This window comes from Takifugu flavidus, chromosome 6 (genome assembly GCF_003711565.1).
Source record: "Takifugu flavidus isolate HTHZ2018 chromosome 6, ASM371156v2, whole genome shotgun sequence".
Classification (NCBI taxonomy): Eukaryota; Metazoa; Chordata; class Actinopteri; order Tetraodontiformes; family Tetraodontidae; genus Takifugu; species Takifugu flavidus.
Genome location: NC_079525.1, coordinates 7,226,270 through 7,251,947, shown reverse-complemented (window position 1 = coordinate 7,251,947; position 25,678 = coordinate 7,226,270). Strand labels below are relative to the sequence as shown.

The window sequence follows — 25,678 nt, the reverse complement described above, 5'->3', positions numbered from 1 at the left end:
GCTCTCCTTTCATGACATTTCACTTTTCTCCTCCTCCCTCCTCCCAGCGGTGTTCTCCTCATTGTCTGTCAGTGGTGGTTGTGGTGGTGGTGGTGAGCGCTGTCCTCTCTTCTCTCTCTCCGACCGCGGGGATGGAGGGATGGGCTTTTGTCGTGCAGTGAAGTGAAGTGATAGTGGACTTCTAGTCAGTCCTATTTTTTATTTTCCTCCCAGTCAGGCCGCAGGAGCAAGGGAACAGAGGAAGCCTTGCTAGTCCTTCTGCAACCTGCACGGACGCATACAACACCCACTTACCCACAATCCACCACAACAAGAAATAAGATCCCTTCAGCATTTTGACAGAGACGTGCACCTTTTACTAAACACAAGCTTGTTTATTGTGGATTCCCCAGATTTTTAAAGGCCTCACATTTGACTTTCTGTGAAGTGAGACCTTTGCTGTCGTGATTCTGTCAAGTACAGGAACTGAAGTAATTCAGTGTCCAGGATCTGAGGCAAACAAATCACATTTTTTATTTTTCTGAAGGAAGGCTTAGAGTTAGAAAATCCCCAAAAAAATGTAGCAGGGAGCAGCATTTAAACCCATAAAATTCTACCTTCAGGGTGACATTTACATGGCGCTGACTACAATGCTTACGATGCAGGTACAGAAGGACCGGCAGGGGTCCCTGCCTTCAGTCCTCTGCGTCTCTTATCCCTGTGGATGACACTAGCACACACCAACATGCTGACATTGTTAAACATATTATGCTTTACTGAATATGGTGAAAACGCAGCATTTTTGCCCCTTTTGGAGAGTTTTTTCCCCCTGTTTCCTGGTTTTGATTAAATTTTAATGCTACTCTTTGTGCCACAGACCACCATAAAGGTTCATATCAGAATCTCTGTCTCATTGTTCTCTTGATGTCATCCCCACTGAAAACTCTGTCCTCTTCATCACTGTGTCTTTCTTATTGACGTCATGGATCTCTAAATATATCTTTAAAATGATCTCTTGCAAAATGATGCAAAATAATATTTATAGTAATTGTCTTTAATTTTGTACTGTAGGTCAGTGTGCAACAATAATACAGGTTACCTTATCTAGTCCAGCACAATGGAAACTAATTGTGTTAAAATATTTACCAGTTAAACTTTCAACGCAGACCAAGAAATAAGTGAAAACAAAACAAGCAAAAATCTTTTTTTTTAAACTAACAGACTTGCACAACCAAAAAGCACATGTAAAGCTAAATTGGTGCGTGTACCACCTTGGACGGTGGATTCTCACCACCACTTCTCCAAACTATGAAGGTTCTTATCACCCCCAAGAACCTTTTTCCCCTCCACCCACACCTCCTCCCATGTCTCTATTACCTCTACATCCACTTGTCTTTCTACCATCTGAGTCCATCATCACCTGTTAGTCCATCTACTCTTACTCTGTATCAGCTCTGGTCTTTTTTTTTCTCCTAATTTCTCTTCAGAAATTAAACATTTAATGGCACTTCCGCAGCCCCCAGCTCACACCTTAACCTTCAGTTCACATGTTCAGGGATAGAATCTTTCCTCCACAAATCTGAAAATCCTGTTTCTTTTGTCTGAATAGAGCAGGAAAAGTTAGAGGCCCTTAAAGGTTTTGAGGATCTCTTCTTTAACAGACAGTTGACCTTCATGCTACCAGGAAAAGTAGCTGCTTTGCATTGTGATCAAGTTAAATTGACCTCTCCGATGTCAGTCTTGTTTTTAGTCTTCGTCTTTATCTTTTGTCTCAATCTGTAACATCCAGCCCCTCTTACTTTTCTTTCCATCTCTACAATACATAGATCCTCTCTCTCTCTATCTCTCTCTCTCTCTCTCTGTCTTAATACTTTTTCTTCTATCCATGTTTTTCACACTCCTCCTCTCCATTCTTGTCCTCCCTTTGTATTTGTAACCACTTCTTCTAACCAAATCTAGTTTAACTTGACTAAGTACCGTCCCCACCATCTGTCCCCTTTGACAGTCTTTCCCCTCTTTCCCCTTTACGAGCACGAATATAAAGTCTGGTTGGTCCAAAACAAAGTCAGGACATCAGTCATCTCTTTTTGACCTTATTTATAATTTCTTTTTATTTCTTCTTTCAGGGAGTCCCACAAGTCTAATCCTCTCTAACTCACACTCGACAACCCCTTAAGACACGGCACCCGTTCGGCATCGAGAGAAATCTTGACTCCATACAAAAATAGTACAAGTGCTGTCTGATTTGGCTTCAATGCAGTCAACCATTACTGAGAAATGTAAAAGAACGTGAAATTAGGCTGTCTGATATCTGGTCCATTCCAGTCGATTTGATGATACTCTCTTTGTGCGGCTGCTTGTCTTGTGGATTTGGGTTTTGGGGGAAGGTGGGAAAATAAAGGGCTTGGAGGGTGGGAGGATTTTGGAAACAAATAATGGGAACCAAGTCGAGGCCTGTTGCATGTTCAGTGTATCTGGGTTTGTGGGGTTTTTCTTGGGGTTGTTATGTGGTGTTGCATGCAATTACACTATGTTGCATGGTGACAGGCAACACTAAGCCTGCCTGCTGCCTGTGGAGCGCTGTCCTTGTTAGATGATGCCCTTTGCCTGTGGCACACATGGCTTCAGGCATGTCCAACACTCAGGAACACAAGCACGTGCATGCACACACCTCAACCGTCACTGTACTGCTGTGCTTGCTTTCGTTAGTGCCCAACGCTCATGTTCTGAGGTAAACCCAATGGAGGCCAACTGAATGGGATGGGACCGGCAGGCGGATCTGCTGGTTTTGTTCTGCCCGCTGGCTTTTCCATTGCTTTGACCTGGTTTACACACGTGTAGACAGGGAACCTCCTTACAGGTAGGGGGAGCTCTATAGCCTATAGCTCTACTATAGAGGCCTGACAACAACAGCAATCTCCTGAAAGTTTGCTTAATTTCTCCATCGATACTGTGAGTGTTCACAAACTCCTTTGTCTCCAGGGGACTCCAATTAAGGGCACTTAATTGGCGTCTGCAAATACTTGTGTGTAAATGGGCAGGGAGGGATGTTGGGGTGGGGGGGGGTTGTAGGGTCGGTGTATGTGTACTGTTTATATACATCTATGTGTGATGTGTAAATGCCCTAATGCATTCACACATTTAGGGAACATGGGCACAGGTTGGGTCGGAAGCTACTCTGGCTCCGAGTGTTCTTCCTTGTTGTTCACAGTTGCTTAGCAGTAGATGGCCCCTCATTGGATAACTGTGCAGTCTTGTAGAGTATCTTTGGAAAAGCAGGAGATGCAGTTACATATACACATATATTTGCTCTGTGCTTAAGTAAATACTATCGCATCGTTTTAAGAGCCCAAATCCAAGAGGATGTATTACCTCACCTTGAAATGTACTGATTCAGATGATTAAATCAGATACGCTTTGAAACAGACACACTTTGGCTCATCCTGATATGGCTGTTGTCTATGGAGCTCTCTCAACCCTGGCCCCATCACCTTCCCCTGCCCACCCCCCTCCTGGAGATTCAGGAACGGCACGCCTGTTCAAGAAAAGCCTTTCTCACGCTCTCATCCTGACTGGCTCTCCACAGAGGCTGCTCCGTATGGACCTGCCGGTTGCTGATGACAACACGGTGCACTTTAACTCGACCCTCATGGCTCTGATCAGGACAGCTCTTGACATAAAGATTGCCAAGGGTAAGGCTGGTTTCCCCTTCTGTTCATCTCATGTACTCTAGAATCAAACATTTTTGTAACTGTTGATGAAGAAGATCCAAAGATTCTGACTCCTTTTTGTTTTTGGTGGAGGTTGGTATTTTAAATGTATTTCTCTTTGACCTGCATTCACTCTTTACTTCGTATGTTTATGGCTGCACGGTGTTTGTATATGTATGAACGTCGGGTGGTGCGGGCTACTCAGGCGGTGCAGACAAACACCAGATGGATGCAGAGTTGAGGAAGGAGATGATGGCTATTTGGCCCAATCTATCGCAGAAGTCCCTGGACCAGCTGGTGACTCCACACAAGGGTAAGCTGCAGTAATTGGGAGCACAGTGGTGTGCGTGTGTCCAGTCATTTCACCAAGAGGACAGCTTCCCCCAGCCAGTGTCACTGCTTTGCATCTCCTGATCAGGACACAAGAGCAGAAACACGCACAGTTTAGCCAGATGCCCTCAGAGCACATGCAGACATTAAGTCTAATGGCAAACTTTCCCAAGTTGTGCAAAGATGATGCTATTTTATGTTTGCTAAGGACCTGCTGCTGCTGCCTTGAGTGTAACATCTAACTCATTGTACCTTCAGTTTTACAGATAAATAACTCCTCCCTGTAGAGACACAGATAGTTGCAGATAAAGCTAACCTGGTCGAGTGTGGACTCCACTTACTCTGCTATTCTTTAAAGCTATTGTCACAGCTTACACAGCAACCGTGCACTGTCTACATTTCCCCTCACAGGACATAGAAGAACACACAACCCAGTCAGCCTGTCCTGGTATCAGGGGGTGCCTGCTATAGAATATCTTCTATAGAAGTCTTTTCACTACAGAAAGATTCCAATAGCAAATATCAGTTTCAGGGAGATTATTTAGATTAAAAAAGTCTAGACTGATGATGCATGTTTTGTAAATAAATGGATGTCCTCTGATAAAGTATGCACCATAGAGCTCTCTTATCATGTATTATTGTCCAGTTTATTAATATTTAGCTGTACTGTATGTGGTCACATCGTATTAGATTGTTCTTATTTTGGATGAGCTTAATGATGTGGACACTCTGGTAGGGACAACACTTCATTTATTTAATGGTTAACAAAAGTGCAGACTTTTTTCTCCCCTGAAGCTTTGAGGATAAATCCAGATTTTTAAGAAACATCTGATCTCCTGGTTTCTACCAATCATTTGATGGCGGTGCCCATGTTCTTAGTGAGGTGACTTCCTGTTTTCCAGCCTGTTGAGTGGAATAAAGCAAAGCTTTGAAACATTTACTTGACAATAACGAGTGTTGAGATCTGACTGTGAAAAGACTATTGCCTTTGTTGTGTTAGTAACTGTCCAGTGTTGTGATGTTGTACTGTATATCGGTATATTGGACACCAGTGATTGAGACACAGCTCTGGCATCCATTCCTTTGACAGTATATGAAGGTCATATACTGTCTGGAAAAGAATGAATGCCTGACAGTATATGAAGGTCATACATGCATGTGTTTATGTGTTTATTCTGACTGTTTTATTGTACAGTCACTTTGTTGCACTTCAACAAGGACGAGCGCCATCCAACTCTCCAAATAAACCAGTCTGAACGTGTCTGTTACGAACTATATACTTACTCAATAGTCTCTGTCCACCTGATGGACGCATGAAGCCACAAATTAATTTCATGGAGTTTAAATTTCTCCTTTGACAACCGTCCCAATCGCTGGTGTGTTCTGCATGGTGTTGTGAATATTTTGGTGTCCCATCCATATTTTGGTGCCCCCTTCCCCCACGGCTCAGGGTCCCATACCACTCGGGTCTAATCTTGCAGGGTAACTTGTCATTTTCTCAGCAGCCACAGACTTGACAGTCGGCAAAATCTACGCCGCCATGATGATCATGGAATACTACCGGCAGAGCAAGTCGAAAAAGCTGCAGGCCATGCGGGAAGAACAGGTAGAAGTTCCCCTGATGTTAAGTTTAACCCTCTTCCTGCACCTCCTTCTTTCAAACTGCCCTTTTCATTGACCTTGACTATGGTGACAATGATCTCAGGTTGGTTTAAAGTTGGATGTCATGTTGTTAACCTTCCGAATGATGACAGTGATGATACCACATGGCCTTATATATTCCGTTCCCTGTCTGTTCCCTCTTTCCCTTCTGTTGGTGAATTCCTCTGAGATGCACTCGCTCCCCTGTCGCTGTATTTACACCCCACATTGTGCATGTGAGGAAACATCTCTCGACTCATGGACTGTTTGTTTATGGCATTCAAATATTTCCCGCCCTTCAACTTCATATGCCAGGCTCCATGCATGGAGTTCATCCTGATTAAAACAGCGATCACATGATCTTCTTATCTATGTTTCACTTAGACTGTGTGACCTTTTGTCTTCCATGTTTCCTTCTGGTCCATTTATCCCTCCAGGATTAACCCTGAGGTTTCATTTTGTTAGTTCACTCATTAATCTGTATTTAAGTGAAGCTTCATCAACATGACAAAGAGTGTTTTCACCATAACTCATCTGCTGTGAGGATTTAGTCATTAAGTTTCTCAGAAAACATCACTGAAAATGTGTAAAAATAGTCTGGCCACACAATACTGCCCCCTTCACGGGTCACTCCAGGACCTCCTAGGTTCCTACCCAAATAGAAATACAAGTTAAAGGGACAATAAGACCTTTACCATACATGACAGTTGTGACGTTTTGACCCAAATATAGGGGTCATAACAGAAGTCACACGAGCCTTCCGACATAATACTGGTTTCCTTTAAGCTCTCTAGAGTTTTGCTGAGGTCACCCACCCAGTTCATAATGTCTGTGTGTCAGATTGAGCCAAATATTGTGACATATCGATGGTGAAAAATACTTATTTTTGAATTTGTGTTTCCTAAAGATGGTGCTCAGTTCTGAGGCGATGTAAAAATAGTCATTGTGCTAAATTTGAGATCTGCATTTTTAGTTGTCATAAATGACTACTGACGCAAGTCTGCTGCTGAACAGCTGTTCAGTATGTTCAGATCTCAGATTCTTAGTCTATCAAGGAGTTTTACCTTGGAGACCGGCCGCCATGTGCTTGCTGATGGCGCCCCTGTGTGGGAGCATGCTGCGAGTGCATCCTGTGTTTGTGTCTTGTGACCGCCCCTGAGTGTGCCTGATACCAGCCTGCAGGCCATGTCATGTATCTCACACAGAACCGAACGCCATTAATGTTTCAGCGCATGGAGCCGCCCCCTGAGGGAGGGGGCACTGAAGGCCAGGCAGGTCAAGGCCTGAACGGCCTCCCTAACACCCAGCCAGACAACCTCAACAACATGTGAGTGGTTGAGCTTAGGTGACAGCAAAGCATAAAGTTTTCATTTTGCACAACTGATCTGTGAACTGTGTGCGGGGGCCAGACCTCCTGAGGGTGGAATGTCTGAGAGCCAGTCGTGGGTAACGGCCAAAGCCCAGGAAATGTTCCAGAAGACGGGCAACTGGAGCCCAGACAGACCCTACACCGATGATCTCCATGACAACTGTCACAACCCACAGGTAGGAACACGCGCCCATGCACAGCCATGCTTCCGCCCCCACCGGCGGTTACGTTGTCAGTCAAACGCTGGTGAGTCAGCATCATTCAGCATTTGTGCTGCCGTAGCCATGAAGATGCTGATAATAACATTTACAGATGCTAAAACAGAGCTCTGTTCATCAGAATTATAGGTCATGCTTTGAATCCGAAATTTCTGACATTTGCCTTTTAAGTTTACGTTTATGAGATCTGAATCGCTGGCATCTCTGGATGCTCCCGTCAGTCTTTGACCTCATCTTGCTCAAAGGTCACGTGTGGCTGTTCTCCGGGGGTGCTCTCTGTTGGCCGGAGCTGGTGAACATGTTGTGTGACGTCCACCTCCCCACTGCAGCTTCCCTCATCTGTGTCAGTGTCATCTCTCCTCAGCCTCATCACTATTGTCCTGAATCCTGGTTCATCATCCTCCAAACACCAACAACCCCAAACAGGAGCCCAGAACACACACCAGCCCCTTCCACATGTGTCACGTTGACACATCACGTCATGCATCCTTTGCGTTTCATGTGGCAGTTTTGTGTCTTTGATATGGGGTAGTTGATTGGTTTCAGCCTGACCGTCTCCTGCAGCCACTCATGAGTGAGGTGCTTCCTTCATGAGAAGGACCTGGTCCTATCTCAGGCTTAAAATGTCTATGTTACATACATTACAGGGACGTCAGAGTAGGTCAGCCTTGCTTTTTGGTTTGTTTCCAGCACCACAACCTCGTCTCCTGTCATTCATCCTGCAGTGTCTGACGTCTTTCTCCCTTTTTGCTTCACAACAAACTGAAAGCTGGAAACGCATCATAATAGCACCTTTTGTTACTTGAGATTACATTTACTAGTTGTGAGATTACCAGCTACCCTTGGCTGTAAAAGTTGTAAAGCACTTTTTTACACGGCGAACATTAGAACAATTTGCATAACTGAATACACAAGTTTCCCATTTCACCCCACTTCCACTCTGTTGGGGTTTAGGGTTGTGTCTGGCTTTGTCCTGCAGGGGGTGGTGTGGAGCACAATTGGCGGCAGCTGCCATTGCAGGCAGGCGCTCCTGTAGGCAATTTACATCTTGCCGCCTACTTAAGCAGGTTGTGCCTGCCTATCAGTTTGAGGGTGTTTGTTCGGATTCCTTCGTCGTGTGTTGGTGTTGGTGGTCCCTTGTCGTGTGTTTGGTTTCCGTAGCCAGAGTGTGGTGGGTTTTGCCTCTGGTTTGAGTTTCCTGCAGTCCAGGAGGACTACTTCTGTCTTCTGCGTCCCTTGGGCACATCCGAGGTCTTCATGCCATTTGCTGGACTGGCGAGCGTGCCGCGCCGGACTCCCGAGTTCTCTGCAGTCCAGGGGGACTGCTTCTGGTGGAGGACTCACCTGTGGACCTGTGGAGGGCAGACGCCGGCAGTTCTGGAGGACTGCTTCTGTTCCCTGGTGCTCTGCAGTTCTGGAGGGCTGTTTCTGTTCCCGAGTGCTCTGCAGTCCTGGGGGGCTGCATCAGTTCCAGTGTTCCCTCGGCGGTCCTGGAGGACTGCTTCTGTTTCCTGGTGCTCGGCAGTCCTGGAGGACTGCTACTGTTCTCGATTGCTCTGCAGTCCGGGGAGGACTGTTCTTTGTGTTGCTCCTCCCCGTGAATAAAACCTTTTGACTCTTTTACCACCGTGTCCTGGCCTGCGATCAGGTTCTGTTGAAAACCCACATACCGTAACACCACCCCTCCTTAACCTCAGTTAGCAGATGCCATGCTCGGTCACTCAGCAGACAGTGGTCACGTCCCTTCTCGTTTTGTTTTACAGACGGTAGAGATGAGGGAGATGGGGCGGGACGGGTACTCCGACACTGAGCCCTATCACCCAGTGGATGGGCATGGGCGGACCCTCTCCATGCCCCGCCTCTCTGCAGACAACCAAGTGAGCACCTTCATCCCATCATTGCACTGCATCACTACCCCATTCAGAAGTGAGGACAGGTGAAGTGGTTTTAAAAAGTCTCTCCCTGCATCCAAAACAGCAATGAGAACCACGAAAAGAGGGAATAATGTTGTTCACTTATGTAGCCAGTGAAATAAATCCCTCAAAGTCAATATTGGGGAGATGTCAAAGTTGCATGCCAGCCTATATGTCTCTGGTTCTCCGAGCAGGAAACATGGTTCACTTCCTGCAAAGCTGTTTTGGCACGATGCAAACTTCGGTGGGACTTTTGTAAATTCACCTCTTTTTCACTATGCTCCCTGTTTGTCTTCACTTCCTCTCTTCCTGCCATCATCAGTCCATCTCCTCCCTCATTCCAAGCCCACAAACAATTGCTCCATTGTGCACGAGTGCAATGAGCAGAAAACGTCAGATGGCTGGATGAGTGTTGTAAATATGGATAGAAATATACACCTAAATCAGCTGTGTGTTAGGAACCACCTCCTGTTCCCAACCCCATTTTCATTGAATCCTTGGTGTGTCTGTGCTGTGTGAACTGTGTCACACAAAACTCTCTCTGAGCCTTAAAAACATGTACATAAACATGTTCATTTAGGTGAGGTCACTTCTTAGAACATCCATGATTGAAGCAGTTGTTGCTTATGATTGCATCCCAGATTTTAGGAAGACTCATCAGGGTCACAGTGAGGATGGGCAAAAGCATGTTCGCTTCAGTTATTAGGCCCCTGGTGTCATTGGTGACGTTGAAATTGTCTTAATAAGTACTACAAATAGGGTTTAATTAACTAATGACAGAGTGTAATACATGTGGTTGTGAACCAAATACAAAGTTTTAAGTTAGCTGCATGCAGACATCCCATTAATACTGAAATGAACAATAATAAATTAATAATTAATATGTATTATAGAGATAAGCAGTTTTTATTCAGAACCAAGTCCCAGCCGGTAACAGTGGAAGTGGAGTTGTGTAGTGTTTACTGAAATCTTCCAGGTGTTGTTTTCTTTTATCATAATGATATCCTGTAAAATGCCCTCCTCATACCTTATCACAATTTTTATTTCATTTAACGTGCCATTCCCCCCCAAAAATGGGTTCTTACCACTTGCAGCCTAACTCCACTTGTGTGGTACACAGGATCATTAACTCAAGTGCTCCTTCATTCGGTTGACTCTGTCAAAGTTTAATGTAAAAGTAGACCACTGTAACGTTTGTGTGTGTGTGTGTGTGTGTGTGTGTGTGTGTGTGTGCGTGTGTTTGTGTGTGTGTGTGTGCGCATGTGGGTGTGTTAGTGCGTGTGTGTGTGTGTGTCTGTGTGAGACCTGTATATCTGTCCATACACTTACTCACTGCTTTCTAACACTGCTCTGCCTTACAGAGAGCTCATGCTGTTTCGGTAAGTGTGTGTGTGTGTGTGTGTGTGTGTGTGTGTGTGTGTGTGTGTGTGTGTGTGTGTGTGTGTGTGTGTGTGTGTGTGTCCTATCTGACCTCCCAGTGCACCCTCTCGAAATTTCCCTCTCTACCTCTGTTTCACACACACACACACACACACACACACACACACACACACACACACACACACACACACACACACACATCTATCTTGCTGCAAATGCTACCATTTTTGCCTCTCCGTATTTTGAGATTACGTTATCCTTTGATCTTGGTGGCTCTGCTGCTGTGTCAGCCCTCTGTGTGCGTACGTGCGCGTGTGTGTGCGTGTATGTGTGTGTGCCCGTGTGCGTGCATGTGTGTGTATGTGCTACACAACTGCCCTGCTCTACGTATCATCTCTATGTTTGCCTGCTCTGCAGCGGAGAAGACACAGGCCACGCGGAAGTAACCTCAGTGTATGTACCTCTGTCTTTCTGTCCGTCTGTCTCTCTCTCTCTCCAACAGTCTCTCTCTCAAACTTTTGATTCTTTCATTTCACACCAGCTTAAAGAGTAATGATATGACTTTGGGCATTTTCTTCTATGATTTTTTTTATTCATCGTTAAGTTATAGTTTTCTATAACTTAAGACAGAATTCAGGCATATTGATGCATTTGAACCTGATGCTTTGGTCGAGCCCTATGACCATGACCCTAGTTTATTTCTTCCTCCTTTATTGCCTTTTCTTTGAGCCAGTCATTTCTTTCTTTATTTCCTCTCTCTCTCTCTCTGTCTCTCTGTCTTGTCTGCTTGTGTTGGGGTCCCACCGCTCTCCATTGTTTATTCGCTGTGATGAGTTTCCCTGGAGTTCTGCTTGTTGGACGTGCGTGTATGCGTATGTTTGTTACCTGTGTGTTTCAGTCTGTTGCATCACTTTTGGACCGGTGTATCATCAGGCGTAAAAGCATGGACCGGCCTGTTGTGCGGTTGCGTACAGCATGTGGTCAGTTATGCATGAGGCGGCAGAGCTGATTCTGTGGACAGCTGCAGTGCTAGGGAGGAAGGATGGAGGAAAGGATGGATGGGGGCAGTCCGTGGGGCCGGAGAAGCACCCCAAAACTACTGTTTGTGACTTTTGCATGCATGAATTGGTGGTGCAAAGGTGCCCTGGTCTGCACACACTCCACCTACAGACAGGAAATGAAGCTCACAGAGAATATCTTATGAATACTCGCCAGTCTAGAGATCAGGCGGAGAAGGATTTTGATGCAGGTAGAGAGATTTCTGCTCACATCTGTCAGCGAAAGTAAGAGGCTAGATGTGATTTCCAACAGTGCGCATGAGTATCGAGTCCATTTGAGCCTTACATCGAATTGAACGACCCTTCTGGGGCTGACAGCTGACTGGACCAGTGCTCTGTTATTAGGCTGCTGCGACAGTGATGTGGGACGTCAGGGATCTGCAGGGTGTTGTCCTGGTGAATAGAACCGGGTAGGGAAATCTGACAAGACTGCTTCCTGAACACATTATGCAGATTTAAACCTCGACCATTTCGTTCTGCTTTTATGTCTTAATTGAAGCCACAATCAGGTTAACAATGAATATTTTTAGACACTCAAATCTATCCTGAAGAATTTCCCTGTCTGGTTCTTGTAGGACATGTGGAGCCGGTTCTGTTACCCAATGGTAATGTTTTGGCTACCATATTTGATTTCTGTCATAAACCTGCAATACCTGCATGAAGTCAGAAGGATCAATATGGACATTAAAAATTCCCTGAATTTGTCTTTTTTTCCCATGAAGAGCAGAATAAGGAATGGCTACAAATGTAAAAAAATAAAATAAAATACACTGTGTATCTCTGTCAGACTGCGGTGAACAACTGTTGCGTAGGTGATGCAAACAATTCCAGGGTGATGATGTCGTGATGAGAAACCAAACTTCAACGAGTTGAATTATTGACTTAAATTAAATATGGCTGCCATTTTGAAAAGCCTGCTGGGTTCCTTGGCCTTGAGCATGTGAGGCATGGTTTCAGTCCCCCCCTCATGCTTGTGCTCTGTCTAGCTCAGCTCTCTATCTCTCACTCTCTCTCTCTCTCTCTCTCTCTCTCTTCCTCAAATGTCTATGCGTTAGTTGCCGTCCGTGTTTGTCCATGTTTTTGGAGAGGAGAGCATGGTCTTCCATCTGCTTGGATACAGTTCATGATTACAGGGACTGAGGGGTTAAGTTATATGACAGCCATAAAATGGGTCAAATAGTACTTGACACAAAATGTTAATATCATCAGGAACAAATTTGAAACATTTGCATATTGTCTCCAACCACCACATACTTGGAGTCACATGGTACTACTGTTTGACCCAAGTGGAATATTGTCAATCAGGAGATGCAAATACTGGACATACGTGAATGCCTTCATATATGCATTGATGTGGGATATTTGTTAAAACGACGGAGGATGTCTGACTTATTAAATTGTTTATGTCCTGCCTCCCTCTCTTCCGTGCCATTTTTCCTCCCTGGGATGTGTCCTTCCTTCTCCTCAGACCATAACGGACACCAGTCCGATGCGTCGCTCCACCTCCAGCCTGGTCCACGGGCGCTCAGGCCGTGGAGTCAGGTTGGACGACTACTCTTTGGAGAGGGTGGTGTCTGAGGAGGGTAGACACGGAGGAGGACGAAGACACCGGGACAGGAGCCACCGGGCCTCTCAGCGCTCACTGACCAGATACACCGACGCAGACACAGGTGAGTCACGAGGTTTTAAGAGGTTCCTGACAAAGACAAATAGAAGCAGTTACTCTTCTGCTTGTTTTTACTTCTTCCAATGGTTTGGAAGTCCCTTCTTTCATCACTCCAAGTGCAAACGTCATGCTGCAGTTAGAAAAAACGAGAATGTTTCAGTGAAAGTCATCTAATCATCTCTAATCTCATTAACTCCACTTGTGTTTGAAGAGACTGAATGGGGATAAATGGGGGTTTTAACGTATTACATGAATTTTATTCTGTTTTTCAAATGTATCTTTTTCTGTAATAGTTTTACTTTATTCTATCACATTAATTGAAGCAACCTTATTTGCAAATGTTATCTGAGACGTCTCCTCGATAGGCCTGGGCACAGACCTCAGCACCACCACACAGTCAGGTGACGCTCCACCGAAGGATCGCGAACGGGACCGTGGCCGGACCAAGGACCGTCGCCACCACCATCATCACCACCACCACCACAGCTCCATGGACAAGGAACGTTACGGTCCAGATCGTCATGACTACAGCCACAGGCATTCCCATGACCGCCACTGGTCCCGCTCCCCCAGCGAGGGACCCGATGGACGTGGACACCGGCAGGTGGGTTCTAAACCCAGAGCACATTGCGTCTCAGGGGAACCTGAAAGTGGGGCAAATGAACATATGTTAAGATAACATCTCATTTTTGCCTTTATCAACCGTGAGAAGTGTTAACCCAGTTAAGAGTTTGCAACAGGTCGTATACCTACTTATGGAGTTCAACCTCTCTTTTTGTGTTATTCTTTTTTTTTCTTTATCACTGTTTTTCTCCATTTCCATTTTTCTTCAATGTGACACGTGGCTTCTTTGTGTCAATATTTTGCCTCATCACTGTTTTTGAATGACTATCTATCTATCTATCTATCTATCTATCTATCTATCTATCTATCTATCTATCTATCTGTCTATCTGTCTATCTGTCTGTCTGTCTGTCTGTCTGTCTCTATATCTTGCTATCTCTCGCCCTATCTCTCTATCACCATTCTGCTCTGGTCTCTGTTGGTCTTGTTGTTGTGGTGCATTTTGATTTTCCTTGTTTACATTTTGCTGTAGGGCAGTAGTTCAGTGAGCGGCAGCCCGGTCCCCTCCACTTCGGGGACCAGCACTCCACGGAGAGGCCGTCGCCAGCTACCCCAGACCCCTGCCGTCCCGCGTCCACATGTCACTTACTCCCCTGCTGTCCGAAAGCCCAGCTACGGTCCCCCGGGGCCGGGTCGACTCCGCTCGCCCTCCCCCAGACACTTCTCCCCACCAGACCACGACAGGGGCTACCACCACCGCCCCCCATCACGTCAAGTTTCTCCGCATCATGGGGGGTCCTCATCCCGGCACGGTTCCCCGCGCTCTCCGCGGCACCAATCCCCGCGTTCGCCTCTCCACGGTTCACCAAGGTCCCCTCATCGAGCCCGTTGGAGCGGCCCTCCGCCTGGGGATAGCCTGGAGGGGGATGGACCCTTCTATGAGCGTGACTATGAGTATGAGCGGCATCATGAGCCTCCTGCCTATGAGCAAAGCCTCTCTCATGGTAACCCGCATCCACATGGGAACCCACATCCACACCCACGTTCACCAAGGACTGCCCGCCACGGGCCCCCTCTGCCTCCTCACCCACATCCCCGCAGGGTGCCCAATGGCTACCGCTCATCGTCACCTTCTCCTCATCGCCGGGGACCTCCAGGAGCACCGCCCCACCCTCACCACCGCTCAACCCATGCCAGAGGCCCTCGCAAAGGCCTGCATGAACCTTATAGCGAGACGGATGAGGATGACTGGTGCTAGCAGCCATTGTGGACAAGGGATAAGGGTAATAGAGGAGATGAATAGCAACTACCAGTGTCCTGCTTTTGGAGATGGAGACTTTTAGTAAAGCAGAGATGGTAAAAAAGATGTTTACTACTGAACAACCTCCAAGTCTTTTCTCAGCCTGTAGACTCTATGCGAGAGCTGTGGGCAGAGGGGTAAAGTGTGAATGTGCTAAATATAGTCATTAATAATGTAATGAGAGACTCTGAATGCGTGACACGGGAGCACTGAAAGAGACACTGCAAAGACAACGAAAGCCTTGCAGTTACCTCTGCCTCTCTTGGAGGTCTCAGAATATCAGAATTGTATGCCTGGCCAACAAAGCCAGACAAGTGAAAGGTGTGAGAACTACGGAACAAGGGAGGAGCATGCCAAAACCCTGTGGATTCTTGTATTTATGAGGCCTAAAAGTATTGTCCCAGACTGTTGTGTTGACTGGCTGGTTACCAGCCAGTGTGCTAATGTAAAAGCCAGAGTCCACTATTTTGACTCTACGTTTTCAGAAAAATTAATTTACAAAAAGCCAGGACTCCAAGCCAAGCTATGCCTCCAGGAAAATCAAACTTGAACAATGAAGAACAAAATGACAATGACAAGATTTTAAAAAAGGGAGAACAATCACTCTGACTTTTTTTTTCCCTTTCCAAGGGACAGAACCAGGAAGCTCCGCCTTTACTGCAAAAACCAGCCAATCACGGTGCTGGCTGATATTTGATGAGATTTATCATCTCTGTTTACTGTTAAAGACTCACCTAATGCTGATGGAATTGGTGTGACATCACTTCCTGTCTGGCTGTGGTTTCAGTAGAATGTGGACTGGGGACAATGGGGAGGGGGAAGTATCCTCAGGTAACTGGAGAAGGAAGTTGGACACTTTGACAAGCCTCCTTCTCCTCTGTTATCCAACCAGTAGTGAGTCAGGATGACCTGACAGGAAATGACATCACACCGCTGAATGGGGCGGAGTAGAGAAAAGGAGGGATGGGGAAAAGACTAATTTCTTCAGTATTTCTTCGTCGATTACTTCTCCTTCTTGTTCTTCGGACATTGGAGCTTGGTTCTTCTGTTGCACTCGCTCAGCCTCCTTTGATCTTTTCTGAGTCCAAAATTTGATGGAAATCTGCATGATTGATTAAATGCATACTAGAGAGAAAGGCTAACTGGTGTGGGTGGGACATGGGGGCTTTATAGGAAACTTTGCATTTAGGTTTACAATAGAAGTTCTCTTCTTTCAGACTATTTCTCTCTCACATACAAGACATTCTTTAGTTTTTACCGAAAACAGTTTCAAGAGTTTTCTTTGTCTTTGGCTAACTCTACAAACAGGAAACATTGCAGATAATGCACTAGAATTTCCTGAGAAACAAGAGGGAGAACAGGTGGAAAGAAGGGAGCTTCTAGCACTGCTGATTTATTATTGTCAACTATGATAGTCTTATAAAAAACAAATTATATTTATGTCAATGCAAAATGACAATGATGATGATAATTGGTGGATTGATTGATAGAACTGTTTCCGTAGATTTGTTGTCATGTTATTTAGAGTTTAAGTATGCTCTGTCCATGTTGTTGACATCTATTATGTTTGCGCCCCCCCCCCCCCCCCCCACTGTTTCAGTGAAGTTTACGGGGTTCCTGATGGCCTTTCTGTAAAATCCTTTGGGCACTGAAGGCTTTGGAACAGACACTTAGCAACATTGCGTGTTGTAACGCAACCCAAGAGATACACTCTTCAGAGTGGTAGCGGAGCTTCAGTTCGTGGCTTTTATCCTTAGGATCGTTACTCTCAGCAACCTAAAGGCCTAGAATTTGAGTTTAGAGTCAGTGATGGGTCAGATTCTTAAGATCTCCATGTTTTTAATGTTTTACCGTGCTTGCATTCTTTCACCTGCAGCCAAAAACTTACTTTCCCTTCATCTGTTCTGATTTTGATCACAAGTGATGACAGTAGAAATACAGTATTAATGCCAGTTTAAGGTGGTGCTCCCTTGCGTTGCCACCAGGGGGCAGCACACGTTCTTCCTGCCCTCCCCAATCTCCAGGATAGCACGGCCACGTGACCCCATCCAGGTTTCTAGACCCTGGACAAAATTCTCCCGTATCTTTGTGAGGTATCACAGACCTTCATTCTGAGTTGGAACACTTTGATGTAGCCTTGAAGGCGTCGTCTCTGGCACGTTGTTGGCCCCTATTTCTATTTGTGCCAATGCTGACTTTCCCTCTCAGGTCTGACAGTCACCCGAATCGCCAGTGAGGTTGTAGCAAGGCTGAAACTTCCCCCTGCCAACACCCATCTCAGTATCTACCAACCTGTCTGTGTCTCCATCCAGAGGAGAGCAACGTGCAGACATAACAGGACAGAAAATCTTATAAATATTAATTTTCATCCTTTCTTTATGAGGGACAACAGTTATTGAATAGTCATTCACTGTATTTCAGTAAAGATAGATAAATATAGTGGATAAACAACATAAAATATAGACATAATTCAGTAGTAGATTAGAATTCATAGATAATGGCAAAACTAGAGTTTCAGGTGATTCTTTTAACCATTGTTCAGGCTCATGACTACTCCATCAAAAGTGAAGCCCCAGGAGCCGGACGTGAGTCTGGTCCACCTGTTGTGACTCTATGCAGACCTCATTGATGTCCTCAGCATATTATTTCAGTGGACAAAACTGCGACTTTCTGGGACTGTAACAGGTTAATGACGAAGGAACATGTTGACCTGAGAAAATGAGAAGATTGTACCCGCGAGTGCTCTCTTGACTTCACACCCTATAATCTTTTTTTTTTTAACCACACACAGCACTGTTGTCACCCCCTCCTCCAGAACCTTCTCACCTGTCTCTCAAAGTGGGCTGTCTCTGGATGAAGTAGTTAAGCGTAGCATTGGGACCACGAGGGGAGTGGCTTGATTTTTTTTGAAAGGAGTCGGGGGGCACCCACCTGCAAACCTCTCATCTCCCAATAAGAGGGGAGATGGCGTGCAGGGATGCTTCCCGCATACCCTCTGCAGAGCCTCAGTGCCTTCTGTGTCACATTCTTCACCCTCAGTCGCTCCCATTGGGCCGCCCTCTTACCTTTTGTAGTTGAGCTCAACCATGCTGCGCCTTAGAAAGTCAAGTCCCGCCAGGTCCCACGCTTGCATAGAAATGAGACGATGGGGGAGTTGAGACGAGAACATTTTGACAAGAGAAAGTTTTTGCTGAATCAGAGCTTTTCGAGTCATGCTGGTCAAGCTATCGCTCTTGGCTTCACTTCCTGCTGGGAGGGGACAGGTCAAGGGTCCAGTTTCAGGCAGTGAGAAGTTTACAGATGTTGCATTGCGGTTTGCTTCACTTCTCAGGTCCTTGTTGAGTAGCTAGATGGGACCATCTCAAGGGAAGGAGTTGGCTCGGTGATGGTCAGTTCCAGATCGAGATGTTGTATGGTTGCACCTGGAATGGCGGTAGACGTGTTGACTCCGCCCCTCTCCTTCCACTAATCTGTCCATTATATATACCACGCCATCAGCAGCCTGCTGACAGAACATCTTCAGCCATTTTAGCTCCACAACATTACAACAGCGCTAGTCCAGAATTGTAACAGCAGATCCAAAATGGCCGACACACAACGCTGCTCTTGTGGAGAAGCATGTTGCGTGTGAACAAATCCCATCTTTTGGGGATAAGGTGAATGTTTGAGCCTTTCTTTCTTCGGTTATTTTTGTTTTGCTGGAGTTTAGGGTGGTTTCTTCAGTCATCGCATTGCTCCATATCTGCTTCGTCCAAACCATTTTCTTCATAAGGGGACAATGGATGAAGCAAATGCACCAACCCATCCATTCAGTCTACTGTGAAATTGTACCAGTGGGTCAGACGTGAGGCAACGTGTCGACAAAAACATGAATAAGGGCTCTCTCTGTAAAAAGTAAAAATAAAAAAGACAGTGGGTTCTAATGTATAGTAGTGCTGCCAAAAGTTGTGCTTATGTAGCTGAAGCCACACCGTGGTCCTCCCTCCTTTTGTACAGCACTCAATGTGTGCATGTGTGTGTGTGCGTGTAGGTGGGACGTGGGAGGGGTGGGAGGGTGAAAAGGTAGTAGGAAACGTGATAATGGCATCATGGGGCAGTTGCTTGGGGTAGAATTTAGGAAAGCGAGGGGGAGCAGTCGAAGTCACAGTGATGCCAACACACAATTTCACAAAGGCACTGGACCATTTCCTCACCATCACGCCACCAATTGGTCACATTTGAGGGGGGTGGGGCTATCGCTGCAACAGAGACTGTGTGTGTGTTAGTGTGAGTGTGTGTTTCGAGTCATCCATCATACCTTTTGTAATTAATCAATTAATCAACTCTCTAAGAATTTATTGTAATGTCTTATGAAATAGTTTAAAAGGTGAAAATGAAACATCAGTATTTGTAGTCATTTAAAATTAAATTAAAGTTTAAATATTACAGAAAACTTTAAGAAAATAAAGTGGGAGGCTGAATATAATGATTATTTGATTAATTATTTCTGCAGCTTGTGTGTCTGAGTGAACTTGCATGTTTGTACATTTATGTGTGTTTGTGTGTGTGTGTGTGTGTGTGTGTGTGTGTGTGTGTGTGTGTGTGCATGTGTTGTGTGTGCATGTGTTGTGTGTGCGTGTCCTGACGCCATCAGCTACAGTAGGTAACCCTGAGTGCCTTACACTGTACAGGACACGAAGATGACCTCTCCCTCTGAGACAATCAGAGCGCGCACACATTGACCATCATCATCATCATCATCATCATCATCATCTCCATCACCCACGCCTCCTTCCTCACCCACTTCCTCTGGTTGGTTGACAGTGGAAGGCGATTGGTAGCTACTCGTGTCATTTTCACTCACCTGTTGTCTTCTGTTGTACATTATGGCTCTGTCATTGTGTATATGACCCATAAACTTTCTGGAAAAAACTCCTCTTGTTCACATCATTTTTCCACTCTCCTCATTGCGCTTGTACCCCCAACTGTGACCACTAAGTAGCGCTGTTTAACGTCACACCATTAACGTTGTGTCAGTTGAACGAGTTCATGCTTGTGTGGGTGTTCGTCTGTGATCGTCTGGTATAGAGCGTGTGCGTGTCCTTTGTCTCCTATAGGAAATTTACTCATTTGTGCACATTTGGTCAGATTATTCCCCAAAATTAATAGTCCTCCCATTACTCATTCTGGAGCATTTTAATTGGGAAGAACACATTTAAAAGGCGTTGTTTTGGTCTATATATTAAATTTATCTGTTGGTGATTTAGGCTTGAAAAATGTGACAAGAAAAAAAATGATAGATTTTTAATGGTTGATCCCTTGGAATGGTGCTGCAAAACTTTCAAATATTGAATACATTCAGCATTTTGTGCTAATTCACTGGGTAATCCGGGTTAGTTGGAATAGAAGGGAGAATTTAAATTATAACAATGTCAGAGCATTTAAAAACTAGTCATTATTCTACTTATTAGCTGAAATGGGCCTTTATTTTTGAGGAAGTGCGTCCGTAAGTTTCGATACATTTTGCCAAATCAAACCCTAAATCGGCTTCTCGCCACTAGATGTCACTAAATCCTCCACATTCATCGATTTTGACTGTTTCAAGCACCTGATCCATAAGTACAGGCTCAGTGTTTCTGTGTTGATTTACAGTAAATGGATCGTGTCTCCTGTTGTAGCCATGGCAACCCTCAAGGTCCCTCTCTCTGTTTCCGTCTCCCTTCATTTGTTCCATCATCATCATCATCATCATCAATCATCATCATCAACAACAACAACAACGTCTTTAGAGACCAAAGATCTGTCGACTTCAGCGTCTCTGGAGCTGCAGGCAGATCAGCCCCAAAACATTTCAGCACATGTGACAAAGCAGGAGAATCCTCAGAGGTTGCACTAGTTTGAGATCAGATTTTTGGATTTGTGAGCAAAGATTGGACATTCTGTCAACACTGGCTGAGCAACATTTCCATCTCTTCTCTGGTGTCCACAAAGATGTTCAGTTAAAGAGACTTTTGGTGGCATCACAAGTCTTTGCTCGCATGAGATGGAATGTTTTGGGCACTACAACATCCCTCCAATCAGTGCAAACCATCCACTGCTCGACCCAGTAGAACCAGAACCAGTGCCACAGTAGAAAAACCATCCAGGATTCACTTAAGACGAGGAAAAAGAGTTTTTAAAAAAAACAAAAAAACTTACATGGCAGTTCAAGATAAAAGAGAAGTATTTAATTACAGATTTGCATGTGCAATGTGCATGCCATTATGTGGGGTAACAAGTCAACTTCAGGAATTTAAAAAAATAAATATAATGAAAAAAAAAGTATATATGTAAAAATATATATAGAGATAGATGTTTTTAAGAGCAACGTGTTTCCTTTTTTCTTCTATTTTTAAGAGCAAAAAATTAATAAAAAACGAATAAAAAGTAAATCTTCATTTAAAATGGAAATGACTTTGGTGATGAAATCAAAGAATGTTTGTTTGTTATACTTGCCAGTTATTTCACGGGGGATACCACGGGGGAACAAGGATAGGTTACACTTAAACGTTACCAAAAAAAAGGGGGGGAAATGTTTAAAAGCGGGGAGATAGAACACAAAAACCTTTTCCTGGATGATGAAAAACAATTCCTTTGAGAGTAAGGAGCTGCCTGAATCTGAATCTGATCATGTTATTCCCGTTTCCGGCTATGAAATCCCTTCTCTCTCTGTGTCTGACCATCTCTTCTTTCTCTATCTATCTCTGCTGTTTCTACCAGTGCATTTTGTAATTTCAAACAGAACTCTTCCTAAAGAACCTGAATAAACCAGAGAGAATGCATTCTAACCATTCCTCCGTGTGCTTTCTTCATTCATTCCGGTGGAGAATGCGTCATTTTTAGATGCAGTTGTTCATTTTCTCCTAAAGGGGCAGAATTTCACTGGTTAAGAACGAGGAAGCTCAAATGGAAAATATCCCGCTTTTCAGCACTCATTTAAGCGTCACACAGGGAAAACTTGACTCAGGAGAATTTAGGATGATCCTGAATACCAGCTTTGAATGTGTGCAGCACCTTTGCTGCTTTGTGTTGAACAGTTCAAATCAGCACACTAATCCCAGTAGACAGCCCAGTAGTCAGTAATCGTTAGCCAGTGTTTCTCAGGTTCCACATGTTTCACAGGTATCACATTGTTATTTCTTTTGAAGTAATAATAATGTTTTAAAATATTTAAGTTCAATCATTCTGAAATGTAACAGTAAAAACCAATGTCCCCTTTGTGTTTATTGGCAGCATGCCTGATTTACTGTGTGGCTCTACTCAAGCTAAGAGACATTAAAGTGCTCGGCACGTGCCAACATTATCTCTATAATCTATATTCTTCCTCAGTTTAATCCTCTGTTTTGCGCTGAGATCTGCTCACAAACAAAACAGGGATCATGTTACCCATCAGGAGTCAGACTACTTGGAGAAGGCAGGAAATAGTGAACCATAGTGAGGAGCAAATAATGTAACATCAGAGGAATGTGGCAGAAATTATTTGGGAAATTTGGAATATTGCAGTTTAAAAATTGATTTCATCACAAATGTAACCCCTAAAGACAGAATTAATCTGCTCTAAACACACATTATTCCTACCAGTTTTAATGCCAATATTCTAAAAGATGCTGACAGATGATTTGTTAGATTCAGTCCTTCCCATCAAAGTACAAAAGAAATGTTAGTGCAGCACCGTTGAGCTGAATCCTCCCAGAAGAGAAGAAAATTAAAGACACAATGCAGCAAAAAAAAAAAAAAACCCACCTCCTCAGTCTGGCTCCATCCTCCTCCCTGTCTACGTCTGTGGCTGCGTCACACACACACATCCTGCACTTCCCCCTCTCTGCTTTTACGTTTTATTGACATCCTTCCTCTCTTTGAACAGCTGCTCTTCCTCCTTACTGGTCTGCACATCCATATATCTGTCTGTCTGTCTCATACCTCCCTCCCTCCCTACACACACACACACACACACACAGACAACACACACACACGGGGTGATATTCTGAATTGGATCCAAAACACAGTAAAACATGTGTCTTGATATGATTTTTGTAATGCAATGTAATTATCTTTGGGCTTTAAATTACATTTAAAAGCATTACCTCTGTTTTTTAGACTGCCTATTGCTTCATGAGCACAAACACACACACACACACACACACACACACACACACACACACACACACACGCACAAACACCCCTACGGTGCCAGATGCGTGAGAGGGATCTGCTCTCTTGTATCCAGCCTTAAAATAGACTCCACCTACACTTTCTGTAGCTTGCGTATCACTTCCTGTCTATGCAGTGCCCCCCCCCCCTCCACACACACACACAAACACACACACTGATTCACATTTAGACAATCCTCTACTGTAAGGAAACACCTAGCACAATGTCATTATAAGACGTGAGGTCATGTGGTCACAGCCTGTCGGCTTGTGATCCTCTAGTGATCACACACACAAGCACACACAATAATGACTTCCGTTTAATTTACAAAGAAGCACAAAGATTCTTCTCCCTCCCCTAACCACATGTGCAACAGACTTCCTGTTACTAAGGAACACACACTCGGAGACCCCCTGAGGCCAGCAGGGAATGATTCGGATTGGCTCCTCATTAATCTTATGAATTTTCAGGTTTAAATTTGTACATAAATGTGTGGAATGGGAATGAAACGTGGCCAGTACATCTAGAACCCGTCTGACTGGCCACTCAGGGGTTCTGACTTGGCCAGGTCAACACGAGCATGCTGTCTGTGTGCAGATGCTTCTGTTCTGCCTGTCTTTTTTTAGTTGTGCGCTGTTTGACGTCACCACGCCTGGTCGGCCTCTGCGCTCTGCATCTTAATCAGGCTGCCACTCGTTCCTGCTGCACTGGAATCCTTCAGCCCGCATTTCTACACACTCAGCTGCATATTCAGAAAATATAGAGCAGAATATATATACATATTACATTAGTTTACAATGTCAGTGGGTTTAGAGTTGTTTAAATGTATTAAATTTGAGAGTATGACTATTGTAAGCTTTGATTCAGGGTGTCAGAACATTTTGGGTCACAATAATATAGCGCCAGGTGGAGGAGGTGTTTTCAGGAGCACCCCAGCGACCGAAACTCGCCCCACTGGGTCAGGAAGGTCGGACCGAGTGTAACTGGGTGGCAGAAGGCACAACAGTCAGACCAGACAACAGTCAGACTTGATTTTGCTGATTGCAGTTATGTCGCTCATCCGTCCTTCTCTTCATGGGATGAATAATAACACTGTGAGCTAAAAAACAAAAAAAAAAACAAAGAAAGAAAGCTTCATACTCTTAAAGGTGGGTGAGTTTGATTCCTAAACCTGTTTATGCTCTTTGATTCGAGCACCGCTGTACTCTCCAAGGACAGGTTATGTCCATTAGAGGCTGTGGAGAACATTGTGTACAGCAGCGCTGCTGTGCTGTCAGGCTGCTGCCGTCGGACAATGAACGCTGCTCAGCACTTAAAGGGACAGTCCAGGCCACACTAGACACATCTGTCCTCTGTTGGGGGGTTTTGAGATGGAAAATCTTTCTGATTAAGTAATAGTTCTCACATGAACTGTGAATTATTATCAGGATTAACATAACCAATCACCCAACTGAACTGAAGAAGCCTTCTGGATAGAAGGCGAAACGTCTTCAAGAGAAGAAACCCAGTCCAGTTGACAGAGAAAACTACCTTGGATACAATGACCTGGATGACTGAGAATTTACACAGACATAACCAATCACCTTGAAATATTGAAAAGATGGAATCTGCTATGTTGTTTAATGCATTTGTGGCAACGTGTTTTGCAATATTTGCATTTTGACTTTAATGAACTGAAAAAAAGATTGATATTTTTGCCCCTTTCAATGCTGAGACAGTGACACAGACGAATAGAGAAATGCACTCGACTTGGACATTTTAAACCTTTTAGCCACAGCCCACTAAGATGCTAGCATTTTTGCATCAACATGTGGTTGGGAATCTGAAGAAGGGAAGCTCCACCTGATTGGCTTAATGATCTGCGCTCACTGTGGCATTTACCCGGCATGGGTTCATTCACGTCAGACCTTTTTTTTGTGTGTGTTAATCGCACAATGACTAATGGCTGGATGTGTAACCGTGGTGACTCCATCGCTGAGAGATTTCTGCCACTCTGGACACGCGTTTTCTCCTCTGCGGGAGGAAGATGTGGCTCATTTGGTGTGGGCTGGTTCTGTTTAAACTAAGGCTCCCGCCACCTTCATATGATGGCACACCTTCAACACGATGTCATGAAAATGAGTCTCTGATTGTCAACATAATAAACAGCATTATGGCCTGAAGATGAATTATCGTTTCTGCTTAAAGAATTATTAATCTGCCATATTAAAACTGAACTCCCTTTTTGACCCAGAATCCCCCACCCCCCATGCGAAGACAGTGACGTGGGGCAGATCACGCAAATAGATGTGCGAACACGATAGAGATTAATTTTGAAAGTCACACTTTTTTTTCTGCCTTTGGAGATATAAGAGATAATCATTCATCTCCCTTCCTTTTAA

At 44.6% G+C, this 25,678-nt stretch overlaps 1 protein-coding gene across 16 annotated transcripts in view; it reads left to right on the top strand.

Moving 5' to 3' along the window:
* Nucleotides 1–21,281, top strand: part of cacna1ab (calcium channel, voltage-dependent, P/Q type, alpha 1A subunit, b) — an 85,136-nt gene extending 63,855 nt beyond the window's left edge. For 5 of the 16 annotated variants that reach the window (XM_057035174.1, XM_057035171.1, XM_057035170.1 and 2 more), the window contains 11 exons: nt 3,566–3,671; nt 3,895–4,002; nt 5,522–5,625; nt 6,866–6,987; nt 7,070–7,205; nt 9,011–9,124; nt 10,522–10,539; nt 10,958–10,993; nt 13,067–13,268; nt 13,615–13,868; nt 14,361–21,281. In XM_057035174.1, the coding sequence (XP_056891154.1) occupies nt 3,566–3,671; nt 3,895–4,002; nt 5,522–5,625; nt 6,866–6,987; nt 7,070–7,205; nt 9,011–9,124; nt 10,522–10,539; nt 10,958–10,993; nt 13,067–13,268; nt 13,615–13,868; nt 14,361–15,086 (1,926 nt within the window). In that variant the 3' untranslated portion in view covers nt 15,087–21,281. The remainder of the gene's footprint in view (nt 1–3,565; nt 3,672–3,894; nt 4,003–5,521; nt 5,626–6,865; nt 6,988–7,069; nt 7,206–9,010; nt 9,125–10,521; nt 10,540–10,957; nt 10,994–13,066; nt 13,269–13,614; nt 13,869–14,360) is intronic. The other 11 variants (XM_057035178.1, XM_057035172.1, XM_057035177.1 and 8 more) reach the window with 11 other exon arrangements.
* Nucleotides 21,282–25,678: the final 4,397 nt, after the last annotated feature.